The 18,678-nt window shown below is 37.0% G+C and overlaps 1 protein-coding gene across 4 annotated transcripts in view; it reads left to right on the top strand.

Annotated features, from left to right (window-relative positions):
• Window positions 1-18,678, top strand: part of Fbxo8 (F-box protein 8) — a 52,641-nt gene that overhangs the window by 22,025 nt on the left and 11,938 nt on the right. For 2 of the 4 annotated variants that reach the window (XM_006970926.3, XM_042262968.2), the window contains 2 exons: window positions 3,433-3,769; window positions 7,165-7,291. In XM_006970926.3, the coding sequence (XP_006970988.1) occupies window positions 3,441-3,769; window positions 7,165-7,291 (456 nt within the window). In that variant the 5' untranslated portion in view covers window positions 3,433-3,440. Of the gene's footprint in view, window positions 1-3,432; window positions 3,770-7,164; window positions 7,292-11,134; window positions 11,158-18,678 lie in introns of those variants that run through there. The other 2 variants (XM_042262969.2, XM_042262971.2) reach the window with 2 other exon arrangements.

Genomic DNA, 18,678 nt, shown 5'->3' with positions numbered 1-18,678 from the left:
TTGTTTCTTTTCTACCTTGTGGGTCCTGGGAATCCAACACAGGTCATTAGTCTTTACAGCGAATGCCTTTACGGGCTAAGCCATTTCATGCGCTGTTCCTTTTTAAAGGGAACTTTAGCTAATTAAGTTTATGGATTATAAGTAAATAGTTTTCAAAAGTTTTCTTTGTTTTCAGATCCGTCTTAAGTCTATTTATATCAGCTGAGCTACTCTACTATAACAGCATAGAAATTTAGAAGCAGAAAATTAAACTTGAAATGTAAGAAATATTAATAAAGAAACCAAAATGTAAAAATCTTAGGATTAAGTTAATAAAAACAACTATTGTTCAGTCCCTGTGACATGTTCCCAGTGAATGTTCAAGGTAACTTAGCAGCCATGAACATAAAACTTCAGAATTTCCTATTCACTACTGTAATACATACATGTGTTCTTAATTGAATATGATTTTTCTCTTAAACCAAAAAATGTATACAATATCTCTGAGACACATGTACCATTACTGATAGTGTAAGTACTTGATACATCAGGAGTTGTGTTTGCATAATTTTTTGTTGTTGTTGTTGTTTTAGACAGGGTTTCTCTGTAGAACAGTCCTGGGCTGGCTGCCCTGGAACTCACTTTGTAGACCAGGCTGGCCTCAAACTCACTGAGATCTGCCTGCCTCTGCTTCCCAAGTGCTGGGATTAAAGGCAGGCCCTACCACCGCCCGGCATGTTTGCATAATTTTAGGAAAACAAATTCTATAATCATATTCATTTACTCATTTGGCTTTGCAGAAACCTAACCTACTTTTTCACAGAGCAGTCGTTCCATATTCACTATTTCAGTGTTTATAACAACTTGATAGAAGTCACTGCTATGCATAATGAGAAAGAACTTCTATTTACACGTGAACTAGAGTATACTCTTACAAGACTATTATAAAGATATCACTACCTATTTTCCTTATTAAAAATAAATAACCAGCAGTAATTTCATCACAAAAATTCATATTTTATACCAAAATTAATTTTTTCAAATATGAAAAATGTGTTTTTGAATTTGAAATTCTTGGCATATTAGGTGATCTCACTGTTCATCTGAATTGTTCTGACCAGGTCACTTTGCTAAGTGACAACAGTTTCCTTCCTGTTATAGCATTGGGTTTCAGTGTTGAGACTATGTATGCCAAGTAATGTTCCAGCACATGGATGTGTCATTGTTTATGCACTCCCCTGCTGAAGCATGTCTTAGTTTCTTTTAAATTTGAGCAATTTGAATAAAACTGTTGCAAACATTCATGAACAGCTTTTGTCTGGACAGATGTTTCCAACTTATGTAAGTAAATAAAGAGAAATGTGAATGCTGGGTTATATAATACAAAGTATATTTAATTTTGCAAGAAACTACCAAAGTATCTTTCAAATGTGCCCTCTTCCTCACTTCCTCACAAGCGTTGGTCCCTCTGTAGGACTATGTGGGTGCTCATGGAGGCCAGAGACATCAGATCTCCTGGAGGTGGACTGCAGGCAGTTGTAAATTTGCATGACATGGGTGCTGGAAACCACATTCAGGGCCTGTGCAAGAGATGAACTGCTCTTAGCAGCTGAACCATTGCCAGTCTCTTTTAAAGTCCTTTGTTTTCTTTTGTTTTGGATATCAGACCCTTGTTATAAATGCATTTTACAAAGATTTCCTAGATTGTGGTTTATCTTAATATTTTGATTTCATGTGTCTGAGGGTTTCTTTGAATGTGTGTATGTGCACACTGTGTGTGGTGCCTGCAGAGACTAAAAGAGAGCATTGGAGATTCCTTGGGACTGGAGTTACAGATTGTTGTGAACTGACATGTGGGTGCTGGGAATTGAACCCGGATCCTAGGAGAGCAGCCAGTGCTATTAACCTCTGAACCATCTTTCCAGCCCCATGAATTTAATTTGTAAAGCCTGAGGCTAGCTAAACTGATAATATTATTTAGTTTTGTGTTCTAGGACGGGAAAGGTTATCCTTTGTGCCTTTTATGCAAAAAACAAAATTTCCCACATTTGAAAATCATTAGTATATTCCTTCTCTTCGTAACCTCCATCAAACACACACATACACATACATACCACCCTTTATAGGTGGACTCCCAAGGAGATCAAGGCAAGGCATAAGAATTAACTTGTCCTGAACCTTTTTTTCTATTTTGATCCATAAATAACCTCATATAGTTTTGTCCCAATAATAACCAGAGATTTAGTAAATAAACATGTGACTTCTTTTAATTAAGAAAATAATACTCTCAACATTTTTGAAGTTCTTCTGGATGCTGAAGTTATTTCTAGGACATTTCCATTTTGGTAACCAGTGATTTGTTTTATTTGTCTAACAGGTTGTTTTGTCTTTTTGTGTTCCATCTAAGGTTCAGATTATACCATGAGAATTATTTTACTGACTTTATGTGAAGATCAATATTTTTTTTCAAAAATTTTTCGATGAGTAATAAAGCAAGAATATTTTGTTTGAAAAGCAGTTCATGAAACTAATTATTTGTATTAAATACTCTTCCTGATTTAGTTTTTCTCAGCAAGTTTATTTGCTCAGGAAAAACTGCTTGTTTTGAAAGCCATATCAAATAAGTTTAGGCCAGTCATTTTCTAAATATTTGTGTATGGGGAGTCCAGGATATTTAACAGCAGCTCTGGTAGGTGACATGTAGGTGGGGGAGACAGAACACACCTTCTTACATCTTTTCCCAAGTGCCTTGAGTAAATCCACAGGGCTATTTGGAGAACAGTTGAAAGTTACTCTAAATTACAATTTTATTTGTAAGCACCAATGAAACCAAATAGTTGGTTATTGCTGAGAAATTTATCCCGGAGTTCTAGGTGTCTAATTTATAAGGTTTTTGAATTAGACTTCAGGGCCTATGTTACATTTTATTACAGTCTACAGCCTAAGTGTAGACTGGCAGGAATTAACGGAAAGCCTGCATCACAGCTGTTATGCATCTGGCAGTGTGGTTAAAAGGGACTAGCTTAGCTGAGTCTGAGTTGTGATAAAAAGTGGTGTCTGGAGGCCGTTTAACTGAAGTCCTGTGCTCTGTTCAGATCTGGATTTAATACTGGCCCATAAGTTCACATAATTATAATTTGTAAGTGTCTTCAGGACATCAGCAACTTAACTCCCACCACATGAAAAATGATTCTGTTGCCTGTGGATCTTAAAAATATATAGCAAGCAAGCTGGGATGGAGGCAATGAGCAGACCAGGTAGTTAAACTTCTCTCCCAAGTGCTGCACCCCAAACACCCCAACTCTTCTTTATAATGTACTACAGCTTTCCCCAGGCTTTAGTGAGAAATTAGAATTCTGATAAACAAATGCCTGTCAGATCTTGTTAGTGGGAAAGACGGTTTACATTTTCATGTCATCCTTATTACCTTATTTCCTTCTGGCCTTCTCTCAGGCTTGCAGATGGGTCAAGGACTCTGGAGAGTGGCCAGAAACCAGCATCTCCAACAGGAAGCCTACAGTGAGCCAGGCTACCTCAGCAGAGAGCAGAGCAGGAGAGTGACTTCAAGCAACATTTCTCACTCCAGCCACCGGAAACAAGCCCAAGGAGGCATCGACATATATCATCTTCTGAAGGCAAGGAAGTCTAAAGAGCAGGAAGGGTTCATTAACTTGGAAATGCTGCCTCCTGAACTAAGCTTCACCATCTTGTCCTACCTAAATGCAACTGACCTCTGCTTAGCTTCATGTGTTTGGCAAGACCTTGCTAATGATGAACTTCTCTGGCAAGGGTAAGTTCAACCCACCAACATTAACTCCGATCCCTGTCTTGTTGAATGTTCTTCACATAGCATGCATGTATTATGAAATCATTTCTTTTATATGAGCTTATATATTTTACTAAACCCTAGAAAAATAACTAATAGTTATCTTCCCAGTCAGTTTTGACATTGTCAAGAAGACAGTGGGATGATAACTGTACAGAAGAAAGGGAGTTACAGTCAAAACGTGTCTGTTTATTACACACCAGAAATTGCAGTCATTTGAGCAGCATATCCATTCTGAGTAAGAACCTATAATCCAAAGTGTATAGTTCTTTGTCTCTTGGTGAAGCTCGTAGTTTCCAGAGGAATACCATCTGAAGTATAGGCTCACTTAAAGATCAGTAAGAACAGTGTTTTCTTTGATTTCAAAGTGAACATGTGTGTTTTCATATTTCTGTTTCTGCTGTCATCAACTTTTAAACTGGGACAACGTTACCTATATGTTTTTCTAAACCCATTTTTATCACTGAAGCAGGTGAACATTCAAAAGTACAACAGACAGTTTGTTACATTTTAATAGCTGTTGCACCCATTTCAATTTAAACTGCAAATCTATGAGCTTTTGTAGAATAGAATCTATTTTTTAAAAATTGCATTGATTCCTAAATAGCCTCCTACTCTAATGAAAGATCATAGGAATGAGATTTCTTATTTTGAGTCTTCAAAATGCTACTGATCAGAAGAATCACTGAATTTCTGATTTCCTAGCATTTTTCCTCAAAGTTAAGTCTCATTATTTTAAAGTAGCTTTTATAATGGTAAAGAACTTATCAATAATGATACCATACCTAGACTGGAAAGTTAATTGAGAGACTTGATAAATTAATTGAAATTATCAAATTCCAGTAGTAGTGTATTTCCAGTAGCAACATTTCTGACTTAAGCTTCCTAAGGTCTCAGAATTGTAGTGCAAAAGTATTTCTTTATCAGTCAATAAATACATAAAAACAATTTGTTTTATCTCTTGGTGCTTTGTCATACTGTATGAGTACCAATTCTTATAGCATTATTCAAAACAAATGAGTTTTTAATGTTTTAATCATAGAAGGAGATTAGAATGATACTTTAAACCTGGTTTGTTCTTCATCATCTTTTTTTCCTACATCTTAGCAGTTTCCACAAACTTAATTTGTGTTTCTTTATTTGAAATTTATTTTGCTTTATTGTTCATTTGTTTGTGGCCCAAACTGGCCTCAACTCCTGATGCTCCTGCCTCAACCTCCCGAGATTGCTAGGATTAAAGGTGTACACTACCACACCCAGCTGATTCTGTATTTGAACTTCAAACAATATTAATTTCTAAACTTAGTGGAATTAGGTCTGAATATGTTTTTCATCACAGTTTTAAAGTATATTGAAATATAGTTTCAGTATTTTCTTTATCTTGATAGTAATACACTTAGACTTAGTGCTCTGATATATTTCCAGAACTCTGAGTCATTACACTAAACATTTTAGCTTTCAAATACTAACTAGTGCCTCTCTATAGATTGGAAAGCATGATCCTAATCTACAGAAAATGGTGCATTATAAAATTCAGTTCTTATTCAAAGTTGAAAAGATATTTTAACAACTGCATGTCTTTGTAATAGTGAAGAATCATGGATTTGAAACAATATCTTAAGCGTGCTCAGCATCACAGTCCTTGATGTGTATAGTTGTGGAATTATGCTGTGTTTAATTTATTGTTAATGTATACTTTTTTGAAAAAGCCAGTGAAGTTTCCTTGCCCAACCTCTAGTGTTATATCACAGTTGGCATGGGTTATTTAGTAGATCCCAACCAGCTTCTTAGCATTGTGAGCTCTGAGGAAGACTTTTATCTAACTATTGCCACATGCATGTTAGCTGGATGTCTTTTTGGGACCTTTGTGTTTCTGTTTCTTGTATGTTGCACCAACTGTTACAGAATATTTGTTTACACTGTGTGAAGATGTGTCTCTGCCTGAGACACCTTCTGATTGGTTTAATAAAGAGCAGAATGGCCAATAGCTAGGCAGGAGAGAATAGGCAGGATGAGAGGCAGAGAGATGCCAGTGAGGCATGGAACAAGTCAAATGTACAGAATGGGAGAGAGGTAAAAGCCACATGACAGAATGTAGATTAATAGAAACAGGTTAATTTGAGTTATAAGAGCTAGTTGGGAACAAGTATAAACTAAAGGCCAAGCTTTCATAATTGATAAAAAGTCTTGGTGTCATTATTTGTGGGCTGGTGGTCCCACAAAGGAAATTCCGATTACAACCAACATCAGAGAATTGTTGACAGGATTGAACAAGCCATTACAATTAAAACTCTGAAAATAGTGACTGTCATTTCAGTAATCTGAGTGATTGTCATCTATCATTGATCTTATTTTTGATTGCTTGTGTAACTTCAGATAATATTCATGAACATGCTTAATCATTGTAACTGAAATTCTTAGGTGCAACCAAAATTGCTAATTATATGGCACTGTCATATTCTAGTAAACTAGAAATATGAAATTTAAATAAAAGTATATAGCCACATGCGGTGATAGATTGTATACCCTAATAAAATTTGCCTGAAAGTCAGAGAGACAAAGGAACAAGCCACTGCCACATCTCACCTGCCAACTCCTCAGCTGAAAAGACTCCAACCGAAGAAGCCTCTAAATGAAAGGGATGCTTCTGCTGAAAAGCCTTTAGTTCCTGTCTCCTCATGCCTTATATACCTTTCTCCACCCAGCCATCACTTCCCGGATTCAAGGCATGTGTACTTCCCAGTACTGGGATTAAAAGTGTGTGCCACTACTGCCTGGCCTCTATGTTTAATCAAGTGGCTTGTTCTGTTCTCTGATCTTCAGGCAAATTTTATTAGGTTATACAATATATCACCACAGCCACATATTTACTGCTCTAAAGGCAGTGGGACCTGGGAGAAAGGAACCTAAAAATGATGCAGACTAACTCTCTTGCACAGCCAACTTTATTCAGAGCATTAGACAATTTATACTCTAAGTGTTAAGGAGAATCACATGAATAAGATGTACAATCACAAGGACGGGGCTTATGTGGCAAAAACATGTTTTTCCATAGAGGCATGTAACAAATAGCAATAGCCAGTTATAGTGAATATCTGAAGTAAACTCTCTCCTATCCACTGCCCCTAGGAAGGGCATGAAAGCTCATTTCAAGAACAATTCCACGTTTTTGAAGAAATTGAGGTCACAAGACTTACATTTTCTCAGAAGCACTCAGAATTCCCTTTGCATGACTCCATTCTTAGATTGTTCTGACAGCTGCAGAATCTAATTCTATGTCATCTAATTTGAGAATTTTATCATGTGAATGTGTGCTTATCTTAGGAAATATAATAATTTTGTTCTTTCTATTTTTATAGGTTGTGTAAATCCACTTGGGGCCACTGTTCTATATACAATAAGAACCCACCTTTAGGATTTTCTTTTAGAAAATTGTATATGCAGCTAGATGAAGGAAGCCTCACCTTTAATGCCAACCCAGAGGAGGTAAGTAGAGAGCAGAATTATTTGCTTTAGGTGCACTTTTATGATTTTGCTGCAACCATCTAATATAAACTTGCAGCTTAAATTAAAAGTAATTGAATATGCTTTCCAATCTCTGAAAAGCCAAGCTTTTGGTTACTGCCATATAGCATAATCAGTTTTATTTGCCTTCCTGATCATATTCTAATCTGTCCACCTGCTAATGTAGTATGGCAGCATTCTTGATATGTATACAGTAATCTACTGGTCTGAGAGACATATTACCAGGAAGTATAAAACTTTGATAATGAGAACATAACATGTAATATGTTCATCAAATTATATCTACAGCTTTATCTTTCCATGTACTCTATCTAGTAGTGATGTACTTTTATTATTAGAGATAATCACAGAAAACATTATTCACATGTACTGTATCAAGATGTTGAATGTTGATGACTTTAGCTGGCAAGATGGCTCAGTAGGTGAAGGAGCTGGCCATGCAAGTCTGGAGCCTGAATTCAGTCCCTGGGACCCATAGAAAGGTGATAGGAGAAAAACGGTCCATGTAGTTGCCTTCTGACTTACATACCTGTATCGTGGAACAAACACATGTGCACAAATATAATAACAATTTTTTATTAAAAAACATAATTTTATGTTATCTAAAAACCTCTTGATTCTGTTTCAAAATTGATGTTTACCTCTTTCATAATATGTAACAATGATCAAAATGTGAAAAGAAATTTTTTCTTCACCTTTTCCTCTTCTTATTTTAATGTATGTTGGAAAAATGAAGAGTTTCAGAAATGCTTACACATCTGCTAGACCTATGCCTCCAGATCCAAATAGAAATGAAATGACCTTGGAAGCTACTGCTTCTGGGTGCATTGTTTTCTATGGATTATATTACTAGAATCGTTTTAATTTAATAGTTATTATAAGATGATTTTCATGTGTTATAAAATTACTAAGAATTGTTTAAGTTGGAGGCTGGAGAGATGGCTCAGAAGTTAAGAAGAACACTGGCTGCACTTTCAGAGGTCCCAGCAACCACATGGTGGCTCACAACCATCTATAGTGGGATCTGATGCCCTCTTCTGCCATGCAGACATACATGCTAGTAGAGCACTCATATACATAAAATACATAAATAAATAAATCTTTTTTAAAGTAGGAGGTGGGGGAGAATTGTTTAAGTCATGCAGCCAAGTAGTTCCTAAAACTATCTTAATTTTGTTTTAAGTAGGAAAATATTTTTCCAGTTTTTAACTTTAAGCTTAAATCTAAATATTGCTCTTATAACTATAAAATAACCCAGTTACAGTACATTTTTAAATAAATTTACTTTCACTTACTATGTATAGTTTCTTTGTTAAATTTTTCTTGTACACTTATAAAACCAAATGTTGTTGTTATACATACACTGTCATTTAGTCTTATTCTAACAAATATAACAAATTATGTGTTACAAAAGCTGCTATAATATTGACATTCAAATACCTATCTCTTTCTTTTTTCTTACCAATGTTTTAAAGAAGTAGGTGAAATTCTAATGTTTTTTGTTGTTGCTGCTGTTGGTTTGGGCTTTTTGAGACAGTGTCATCTATAGCCCAGGCTTGTCTTGAATTTACTATGTAGCTCAGGCTTGCCTTGAACTTCTGATCCTCCTGCTTCAGTTTCCTGAGTGCTGGGACTATAAACAGTGTGCCACCATGCTTCCAAAACCATGATACTCTTAATGAAAATGGAATAATTTATTAAAAGCTAGCATTCAAACTGTATATTTAAAGCCATTCTAATGTAAAAAGCCACTATTTAAACTCTAATAAACAAGAAGGAGTTATCATAAATTAGAGTTTGTCACTCATCCCTTTATTGTAATTTTCCAATGTCTTTTATTATAGAATATAGTTGCTTTTCACAACATCGTCTGTGTAAACAGATAACGATATGGGCATGTCCCCTTCAGGTCTTGTAATATGGCAAATGTGCGTTGTACAGAGATCTCACTATAGTTATTAAGAGACAGGAGTAGTGTTAGAGCCTTTCATGTTTTCATTACAATTAGACTTTTACTGGTTGCTGATTAAACAGTTCATCTGGTGAGCTTTCTGATGGTTTGCTTTGGTCTGCTGGGCAATTGAGTGGTTAATGCTGGGGAAGAAGTGAGGGCAACTGGGGTAGTTGTGTGTTTCGCTCCAGAGTTTGTAAGAAGCAGGAGGGACAGCTTTTGTAAGCCCCATCTTATTACACTCAGTTTTGGAAGTCTCCCTGGCTTCTGTCATAAACTATACTGATGTTGAATCACAGTATTATCTTTAGTTCACATGACTTGCAAATGCTCCATTGTAAGCAAAGTATAACTTGAAAAGTTCCAAGTTGTACAAAGTCAGAAGTGAGATATCATTGCTGGTACTGACTATGGTAAGTAGTTGTTTCTTGCTAAATGTCTTACAATTTTAAAAACAGATTATAAAGTCATGCTTTCTGTGAGAAGAAAGAAAAATATTATAACCTCACATGTCAGGATATGGACTAGATAGTTTTAAATGTCTAAATTGGAAAAAATTAGACACAAAAGTATGTTTTTGTTTGTAGCTGTGTACATTATCCCATAGAGTTCTTGTTATTAACTCCTAGAATGTTTTGAGAGAAGGAAGAAAAAAGGTAGTATTCAAGTCCTTTTTTAATGTGATGAGGATTTCAAATTTTTAAATCAATATTTGCTAAGCAAGGGAATTGAAATTATCAAAATTTTTAGTTTTAGATTGTCAGTTTACTTTTTCATCCTACCTTCTTCCATTGTTATTGAGAGTTGGCTGTATTTCTTTTTCTCACTCACAGGCTGGGTTTAGAATAGCCTAGAGTGTTCTTGAATAAATTAACTCATTATCTGAAAGGGCCACATAATGCTGCCAAAAGGCACAGAGCTGAGCCACTCCCAAGTGTCTGTGGTTCCAGACTCTGACTTGATGCTTTTGGGAAGATCTTTAGTAGGTATTGCCTACAGAAAAGTAAAATGCTGTCTTACCAGAATGTACTTATAGTTCAAATAGGCCACTCCCAAAAAGGCATTTAAATACTGAAATCCATTTAATGTGTTCAGAAAAACAAGGGAAAACATTTTAATGACTATATTTAATTTATTATATATAAATACAAAATCAATTTGTTTATCATTTACAAAGTAAAATCTGTAGACTCAAAGTCACATAAAAGAAAATTATCGCTGGGCGGTGGTGGTACACACCTTTAATCCCAGCACTGGGGAGGCAGAGGCAGGTGGCTCTTTGTGAGTTCGAGGCCAGCCTGTTCTACAGAGCGAGATCCAGGAAAGGTGCAAAGCTACACAGAGAAGCCCTGTCTCGAAAAACCAAAAAAAAAAAAAAAGAAAAGAAAAAGAAAAAGAAAATTATCAGGAAGATCTTCTCATGTAGAACTTGGCAATATGAGTGTAACTAGCCAGATCATGGGATGTTCTTGTACAAATTTCGGAATGCTAGAATGAGAGTAGTTTTGGAGATGTATTTTTCCCCCACTCACTGGAGCACTGTCATCAGACATACTCTGCTGGGTTCATCTAAGTGAACAATAAATTATTGTCAATGATATGTTCAAATATCAGTGGTATTTATCATAGCTGCTTGAGATAAGGTGCATATAACTGTTGAATATTATAAAAAAGTATACTTTTCCATAATTTTTAGTTTTGTACTTAAGATTTTTCATAGCAAACATCATTAAAATATAAAAATAAGAATACTTACAGCCACAGGGAACAAGATTCTCCAAAGGACACCGTTCATGTCACGGATATGGGTAACCAAACTCCATAGCAACTGCTGGCAGTGGCTCATGGGGTGGGGGAGAACACCTGCACAATTTTGGTACGATTATCTAGCACGCTGTTGTGATCTGCATGACGTTGTGATCTCAGCTGTGTGTAATGTCTTGACCTTGTGCATGAGCTTGTGTACTTGGTGGTGATGACCACATTCTAGTGAAGGAATGTGCTGAGTACTATCTGTTACATTAAGTTGTACTTCCCCTGCATGGACAAGTTCAGTGTGTCAGTTCTGTTCTTCTAGGAGTGCCATGATAAGTAATTCTAGCTCCCATCCAGTATTCTTAGAATTTAAATTTAGAGTCTTAAAACTGGTAGTCAACATAGTAATATAGACTTGTCTTCATCTCTGTATGTTTTAAATAGTCTTTCTAACGTCATGCAGTCAGATTTTTAAAAGTATACTTCAGCTATGTAAGCATATTTCTCCTATATTTATACAGAAATACCTAATTACATGCACTTTTATGTGTTTTACTAAATGGATCTTGAATAAAATGTATTATAAAAATATTTTGTTTGATGTGCTTTAAATGGAAATGAATATATATATGTGTGTACTTTGTTAAAACAATATATTCTTTTTTGCTGTTGAACCAGGAAATGTGTAAGTTCTTCCATTATAGGAAAGTTTTTAAGAGGGAGCTCACTTTACTGTTAGAGATTTGACTGAGCTTTTTATGTGTAGTATAAAAATGGTTATTATCTACTTCATAGCATAGGAACAATGGTGAAAATAACATAGACTTTCACTCCTAATGATAGATAATCCCAACATGTCATCAGAACGTACAGATATTCTAAATTACATAGGAAGGAAGATGTTCTCAAGTCTGACAAATTTGAATAGGATAGATTTCTGGTTAGTTGGCTTATGATATGGCTTTCTGAAGTATGATGCACATTGTGAATATAAATGTAATGCATAGCATTACATTAATACAGTAATATTTGGTTTTATGAAAGGAGCATTCCAAAGAACACTTATAAATAGATTTATAAATGCAAGAATGGTAGAGATGTCATACTATTCACTTACAGTTATCTAATGTGGCCTCTCTGATAAAACTGTTGATTTATAATTGCTCGTTTTTAAATTTTACCTGCAGCCTATATAATGGAATCTGTATACCTGTAATTATTTATTTTCTTTTCCATTGTCTGATATTACTTCCTATTTAAAAACAACAGTTTTGTTGTGTTTTGACAGACTGAGGTAATTTTCATGTTTTGTATTTTGGTTATTATCTAATTTGTTAAGGAAAATGACTTTAGACAATAAACCTCTAAAGTAATATTCAACATTGCTGTAGACTGATACAGCAATGTGTCCCTGTAAAGTAATTTGATACTAATCAAGTATTTGTAATTAAGTCTTTGATATCTCCTTTTCTGTATGAGCTGTATAAAATCTAAGTATCTCCTGCATTTCCAGTGAAGATTTACACATCATAGAGTATCATTGCCTGATGGGCCAGCCCCCAGCAGCTCAGGGCTCGAGAATCCACGGAGTCAGCATACTGAGACTTTTTATCTGAGGGGGAATGGGAAAAGATACTCACACTCTCTTGGTGGTCTTCTCCCGACTTTTTCTTTATTCTTTATTTCTTTATTCCCCAAGCCCATTCACACCATGCCAGATGCCAGAGAAAGATGGCAGTGACAAACATGTGAAGGCACAGCAGAAGCAAAAGACATTCTCTTGTCTGGGGCCTTGCCTGTCTGAGATTTATCCATTAGCATTTTGTTTCCTGGTGGCCTTTCCCTGAAGTCAGTTGCCATCTGCTGTTCCTCTAACATGGCCACAGGCAATATAGGCATTTTTCCATTCTGGAAAAATCCACTACCTTTTGAGATTTTTAACTGCAGATCCACAAAGCTACAAAATTTTACTTATCTTTCTACAGAAAATAGTCTCAGTAATAACTATATGTTATAGAAAGTTTAAAATAAGGAAGAAAGGTATATATACCTTAAACGATCTTTTACAGCTAGAGATAAAGAAACTTGAATTTCTTTTTTTATTGAATTTTTTATTTATTTTACATACCAACCACAGTTTCCCCTCCCTTCTCTCTTTCTGTTCCCTCCCCCCATCTCCCATCTATCTTACACATCCACTTTTCCGTTCAGAAAGGGGCAGGTCTCCCACGGGAGTCAGCAAAGCATGCTTTTTTTTGTTTTGTTTTTTTTTGTTTTTTTGTTTTTTTTTTGGTTTTTTTGAGACAGGGTTTCTCTGTGTAGCTTTGCGCCTTTCCTGGAGCTCACTTGGTAGCCCAGGCTGGCCTCGAACTCACAGAGATCCGCCTGCCTCTGCCTCCCGAGTGCTGGGATTAAAGGCGTGCGCCACCACCGCCCGGCAACAAAGCATGCAATCACGTTGAGGCAGGACCAAGCTGCTTCCCCTGCATCAAGACTGTTCTTGGCTAGGATATAAACTGAAGTTTATCTTGGTATGATTGAGTTGTTGCTGCCTGGCAGTATGCTTCTCTGTCAGTGCCTCATTTTATGAAGCGCTACCTGCAGTATGTATCCAATAGAATGCATTGGCTTCAAGGAACAGAGAACCTAAGCTGATAGTGACTTAAATTGTGTGTGTGTGTGTGTGTGTGTGTGTGTGTGTGTGTGTGTGTATACTTTAAAGCATCTTGTGGGGGACGTCTCATAATGATTTATTTATTTAAAATATATTCTTTTGTACATCCCAACCACAGTCCCCCCTCCCCCGCCCCCGCTTCCCTCCTCTATCTCCTCCCCACTTCCCCTCTCCCTCAGACCTATTTCCTCTCTGTTTTCTGTTTAGAAAAGAGCAGACCTCCAAGAGGCAAAAGCCAAACAGGACAAAACAAGATACAATAAGACAAGACAAAAGCCCTCATATCAAGGCTGGACAAGGCCACCCAATAGGAGGAAAAGAGTCCCAAGAGCAGGCAAAAGACTCAGAGACACACCTCCTGTTAGGAGTCCCACAAAAACACCAAGCAAACAGCCATAACATATACACAGAGGACCTGGTGCAGACCAATGCAGGCTCTGTGCTTGTCACTTCAGTCTCCGTGAGCCTGTGTGAGCTTTGCTTAGTTGATGTCTGTGGGCCGTGTTCTCCTGATGTTCTCCATCCCCTCTGATTCCTACAATCTTTCCTCCCCCACTTCTGGTTTCCCCAAACTCTGAAAGGAGGGACCCAATGGAGACATCCGATTTAGACTCTTTCTCTTTCTCTTTCTCTTTCTCTCTCTCTCTCTCTGCATAATGTCTGGCTGTACCTGCTTCCATCTGCTTCTGGAGAAAGCCTCTCTGGTAACAACTGGACAAGACACTAGTGTATGAGTATAGCAGAGTATCATTAGGAATCATTTCACGGATTTCTTTTCTTTTTCTTTTTTGAGACCAGTCATGTTTGAGTCTCCCCTAGGTCTCTGGCCTATCCAGACAGTGTAGAGCATGTGTCTCAAGTTGAACCAAGCATTGACTGGCCACTCCAAGTTCTGCACCACCATTGCCCCAGCACATCTTGCATGACTTGATATGTTATAACCCACTAGCAGATTAAAAGTATTAACTTGCCCAGAAAAAGCTGGTTTAGCTGTATTTGGTTACAGGATTTCTCTAATTGCCAACTAGTTCCTTTTACTCCAGTTAAATTCTCACAAGCAATTATGAAGATAAATCAATTGCCTTGATAATTAACAATGTTTTAAAATACTTTCCATTCAGGATTACCTATCAGACTCCTGTAGGTTTGGGTAATAATGAAGATAACAATACATGATGACTCCTTGGGCTACCAACAGTAGGGAACTTGACTGCAATCAGGTGAAGGGATACATTTGATTTACAGATGCTATCTCAGACTCAATTCTTTCTTCCCAGCATTCTATTCTCAGTGTGGTGCTAAGAGTTCTCACAACTGGAAGATGACTGGATGTGGTCTTCTCATTACATGTGCATGCATATCAGGATCAGAATGTATTCGTTAGAACTGCATCACATGGATGCCAAGAAATCCAAGGAGGATAGACTCAATATGATCGTCTTAGAATAATCTATTTTCAAGTCTAAAGGCCATGAATGTAGCCTGTCATTTAGCTGGCAGATGTGGTTTCTCTAGTGAGGAGTCAAAGCCTTAAGATTATGTAATAGACATATATAATTTACCTTTTTTTACTGTCATGTTAGGAGCTACAGTCCACCTCAGTTCTACCTCTACCCTCTTTGACTCTACTGTGCAACAATAGCCCTCTGTTCACTCAGTGGTAGGAGGACTAAAAATGACAAGGTAGTGTTTTACCTGTTCAAATTGTGCTTCTGGTGCTAATATTCCTCCTTTGGGTATAAGGCCTCTGACCCAGCAGGCACCAGAATTTAAAGAGAGAGAGTCAAACATTTGCAAATGGTTGCTCATTATAGGGCTGTTAGGGGTGTTTACCCAGAGTCTGAGTCCCTCTTTTTCCTGCTTCTGCATCCTACCCGAGTCTCTGAATTACAGGCCTAAACCCACCACGCAGTCCTTTCTGCTGTTTCAGAAATATAAATGACGTTTTTCTCTCAGCTCTTGGATGTCTTCAACTATAAGCTTTCACAAGTATGGGACTAGCATAAGTATAACATTCACTTTATTTTAACAAACAGACCACATTGTGATGATGATGATGATGATGATGATGATGATGATGATGATTACCCATTAGATTATTTAATGTGTTCTTTCATCATAAACCTTTTAGGGATGCCTTCTTTAGAATCAGGATCCTAATGAACCATAGTCACTTGTGTACAGTGATGTGCTGCTGAATTGGAGCAGTACTCTATCCTCTAAGAAGTAAATGTGAGGCATTTCCCTGCATCCTGGGGGAGGGTCTTACTAAGCATCTTCCTAATTCATGTCGCTTTGATTTGGAGTAAATAACCTCTGCGTTGTTTTCTCCTCCGTAGACTAGGTAGTTAGAACACTAGTGGCATTGTGATTACATGAAATAAAGCAAGTTAAATGATCAGTGCTTCCAGCTGCTCACCAGGTATGTCTAGATATGTGTTCCTCAGGTGCAGCTTCAGTAACTTAGAGCTTGAAGAACCAGATGCTGTCTTAGGCCTTGAAGTTCCTCTCGAACCTTTAGATACTAGTCAATAACTCTTTGCAGCCTGTGAAGTGATACTTCAGAAAGTGTGCAGTAGTCAGGTCAAGAGCCTCAAACTTGGGTGAGATTTTTTTTTTTTTTTTTTGCCTTTAGTAGTGTATTAGCTGACATGTATACACATTAACATGTTTTGATGAAGGTGTTCCTCTACTTCTCTCCTCTTGAGGCTTTAAAAAAAATCTTAATTATTTCAAAAAATGCTTTAGAGCTCCTAATATACTTCAGATGTCCAAATGTCTAGGGAACGTTCAAATGTGGGGATCATGATAAAACTATAATTTTGTTTTCAGAGTTAGATGTAGGTGTACACATTGCAAATGCAGTATTTGTATATGACTTTTATAAAGTGAGAATTCTCAATGAGCTAATAGTAGTGCGTAAGCATCACGTTCTCCTTAGTTTGGATTATCCTAATGAGACCTTAGCTAATGCCGTCTCCTCTTCATGCTTTCTTTCCCCAGCCTAGAGTCGGGGGAAGATAGAATGGGCTTTTCCTAGAGTTTCCCTCAGCTAAGAGCAGCTGTCTCAGAACAACCACAGTGGTGACTGTACAGTTAATTGTTAGCAGTGATTTGTGATCTGAGAAGGATCATCCTATCAGTCAGTCAGTTTAATGATGCACCTTAGTCACAGGTGTGGCTCTTTTAGTAACTCACAGATGTGGCTCATTTCCTTTTTCAAACTATTTAAATTAATTAATAGGGCTTTTAAAACCTAAATAATGAGGCTCATGCTACTTGTCTAATGCCCTTGTTTTATCCTTTTTGAAAAACAGGCAGAAAAATCTGTCCCGTATCTACCCTCCATTTCCCTCCATTTCTATTTGAATTTTCATCTACTTATCTATCTTTATATGAGACTTTCTATTGACACATTCTAGCCACAAGGAATTTCAGATACATATGGTCAATATCAGCCATTTCTCAGCATCCTGTACTTTTTTTTTTCTTTTTTCTTTTTTTTTTTTTTTTCCGAGACAGGGTTTCTCTGTGTAGCTTTGCGCCTTCCCGGGGACTCACTTGGTAGCCCAGGCTGGCCTCGAACTCACAGAGATCCGCCTGGCTCTGCCTCCCGAGTGCTGGGATTAAAGGCATGCGCCACCACCGCCCGGCCGCATCCTGTACTTTTGTATACCACAAAGTCCTTGGAAACCAAGATCCTGCCAGTTTAAGCAGTATCCATAAATAAAGTGCTTTCTTCCTGAATCCCACACTCAAGCCAGAATAATCTGATTTTTCACACCGTCTGGATGAAATGTGATTCTAGGATGATGAGATTTGCTTCAGTTGCCATATTAGAGGGAGTTAATCACAGAGCATTGCCACTGTCCACATCTATCACTTCTCCACAATGCGGACAATATGTGGCCTCTGCTCTTAGGAAGAGATGACATGTACAGTTCTTGGGGCACCCTTTCTTCTTAGTTCTATGCAGTATAGAACCTTCCAGTATATAACTTCATTGTGGGTAATATCAGTAGTAGGAAAGCTTACTACTCTTAAGGGAAAAAAGTCTTTCTTCAAAGGGTTCTTGTCCCTAGTCACTCTTCGTGAGGAAAAGATTTTTGGTAACAGACAGGTGTAAGTTTGTTTGGACCAAAGGTCAGCTTTTTAGAATCATCCCCTGTGTCTGTAACACCTCTGAAAAGGCATTGGGAACTATGCTAACGCAATACACTTTGTGATAGCCCATTTTGGTTGCTCTTAAAAACATACATCACTTCTGAATTACTGAAGGTCTCTAAGTGTGTGAGAGGGCTATACACACTTAGACAAGAGAGAAAATATTGCAAAACTCAGTGTAGATAGATAGATAGATAGATAGATGATAGATGAATTAACAAGATAAAAACAGCCTAAATTTCTCATTAACATATCTTACGCATTTGTTTCACTGCAAGTAAAAATGAATGACTTTCATTAGCAAACAAAATACCCTTAGATAATCATTCTTAATTATCCGAGCTTTGTTGTTTTCTTTTCCTTTTTATCATGATTAGATAAGGAGGATAAGAAGTGCTAGACTGAAAAGGTCAGTGGATTTCATGCTTACCTTCGCATTCTGCAATGGTCTAGGAAGGAAGCCATCAGATAGCAGAGCATCTCCTATGCATCGTGCTTGTTCTCAGACAGTGAACACTTGAGTGTGGCCTGTGCAGGGCTGTCTGCAGGTGCCCTTGTCTGTTACTGTCTGGAAAGTGGAACTTTTAAAGTAAATTGTACTTCTCAAGCTTTATATTACTCTTACTATAAATGTCCTAGCTCATTCAAATTTTCTGTTTCGCTGTGATTAAAATAGGTGAAAACTAATGTGTCAGTTCTCTGAAAGAAAAATTAGAAATCTAGATTGAACTATTTTGTGTTATAAACTTTTTTTGCTAAAGTAATATACTTGTTAAAGCCTTCAAAATATCCGTAAAAGCAAAA

The sequence above is a fragment of the Peromyscus maniculatus genome, chromosome 17, assembly GCF_049852395.1.
Source record: "Peromyscus maniculatus bairdii isolate BWxNUB_F1_BW_parent chromosome 17, HU_Pman_BW_mat_3.1, whole genome shotgun sequence".
NCBI classification, from domain to species: domain Eukaryota; kingdom Metazoa; phylum Chordata; class Mammalia; order Rodentia; family Cricetidae; genus Peromyscus; species Peromyscus maniculatus.
The sequence above is the reverse complement of the archived record's forward strand: the minus strand, read 5'-3'. Positions and strand labels throughout refer to the sequence as shown.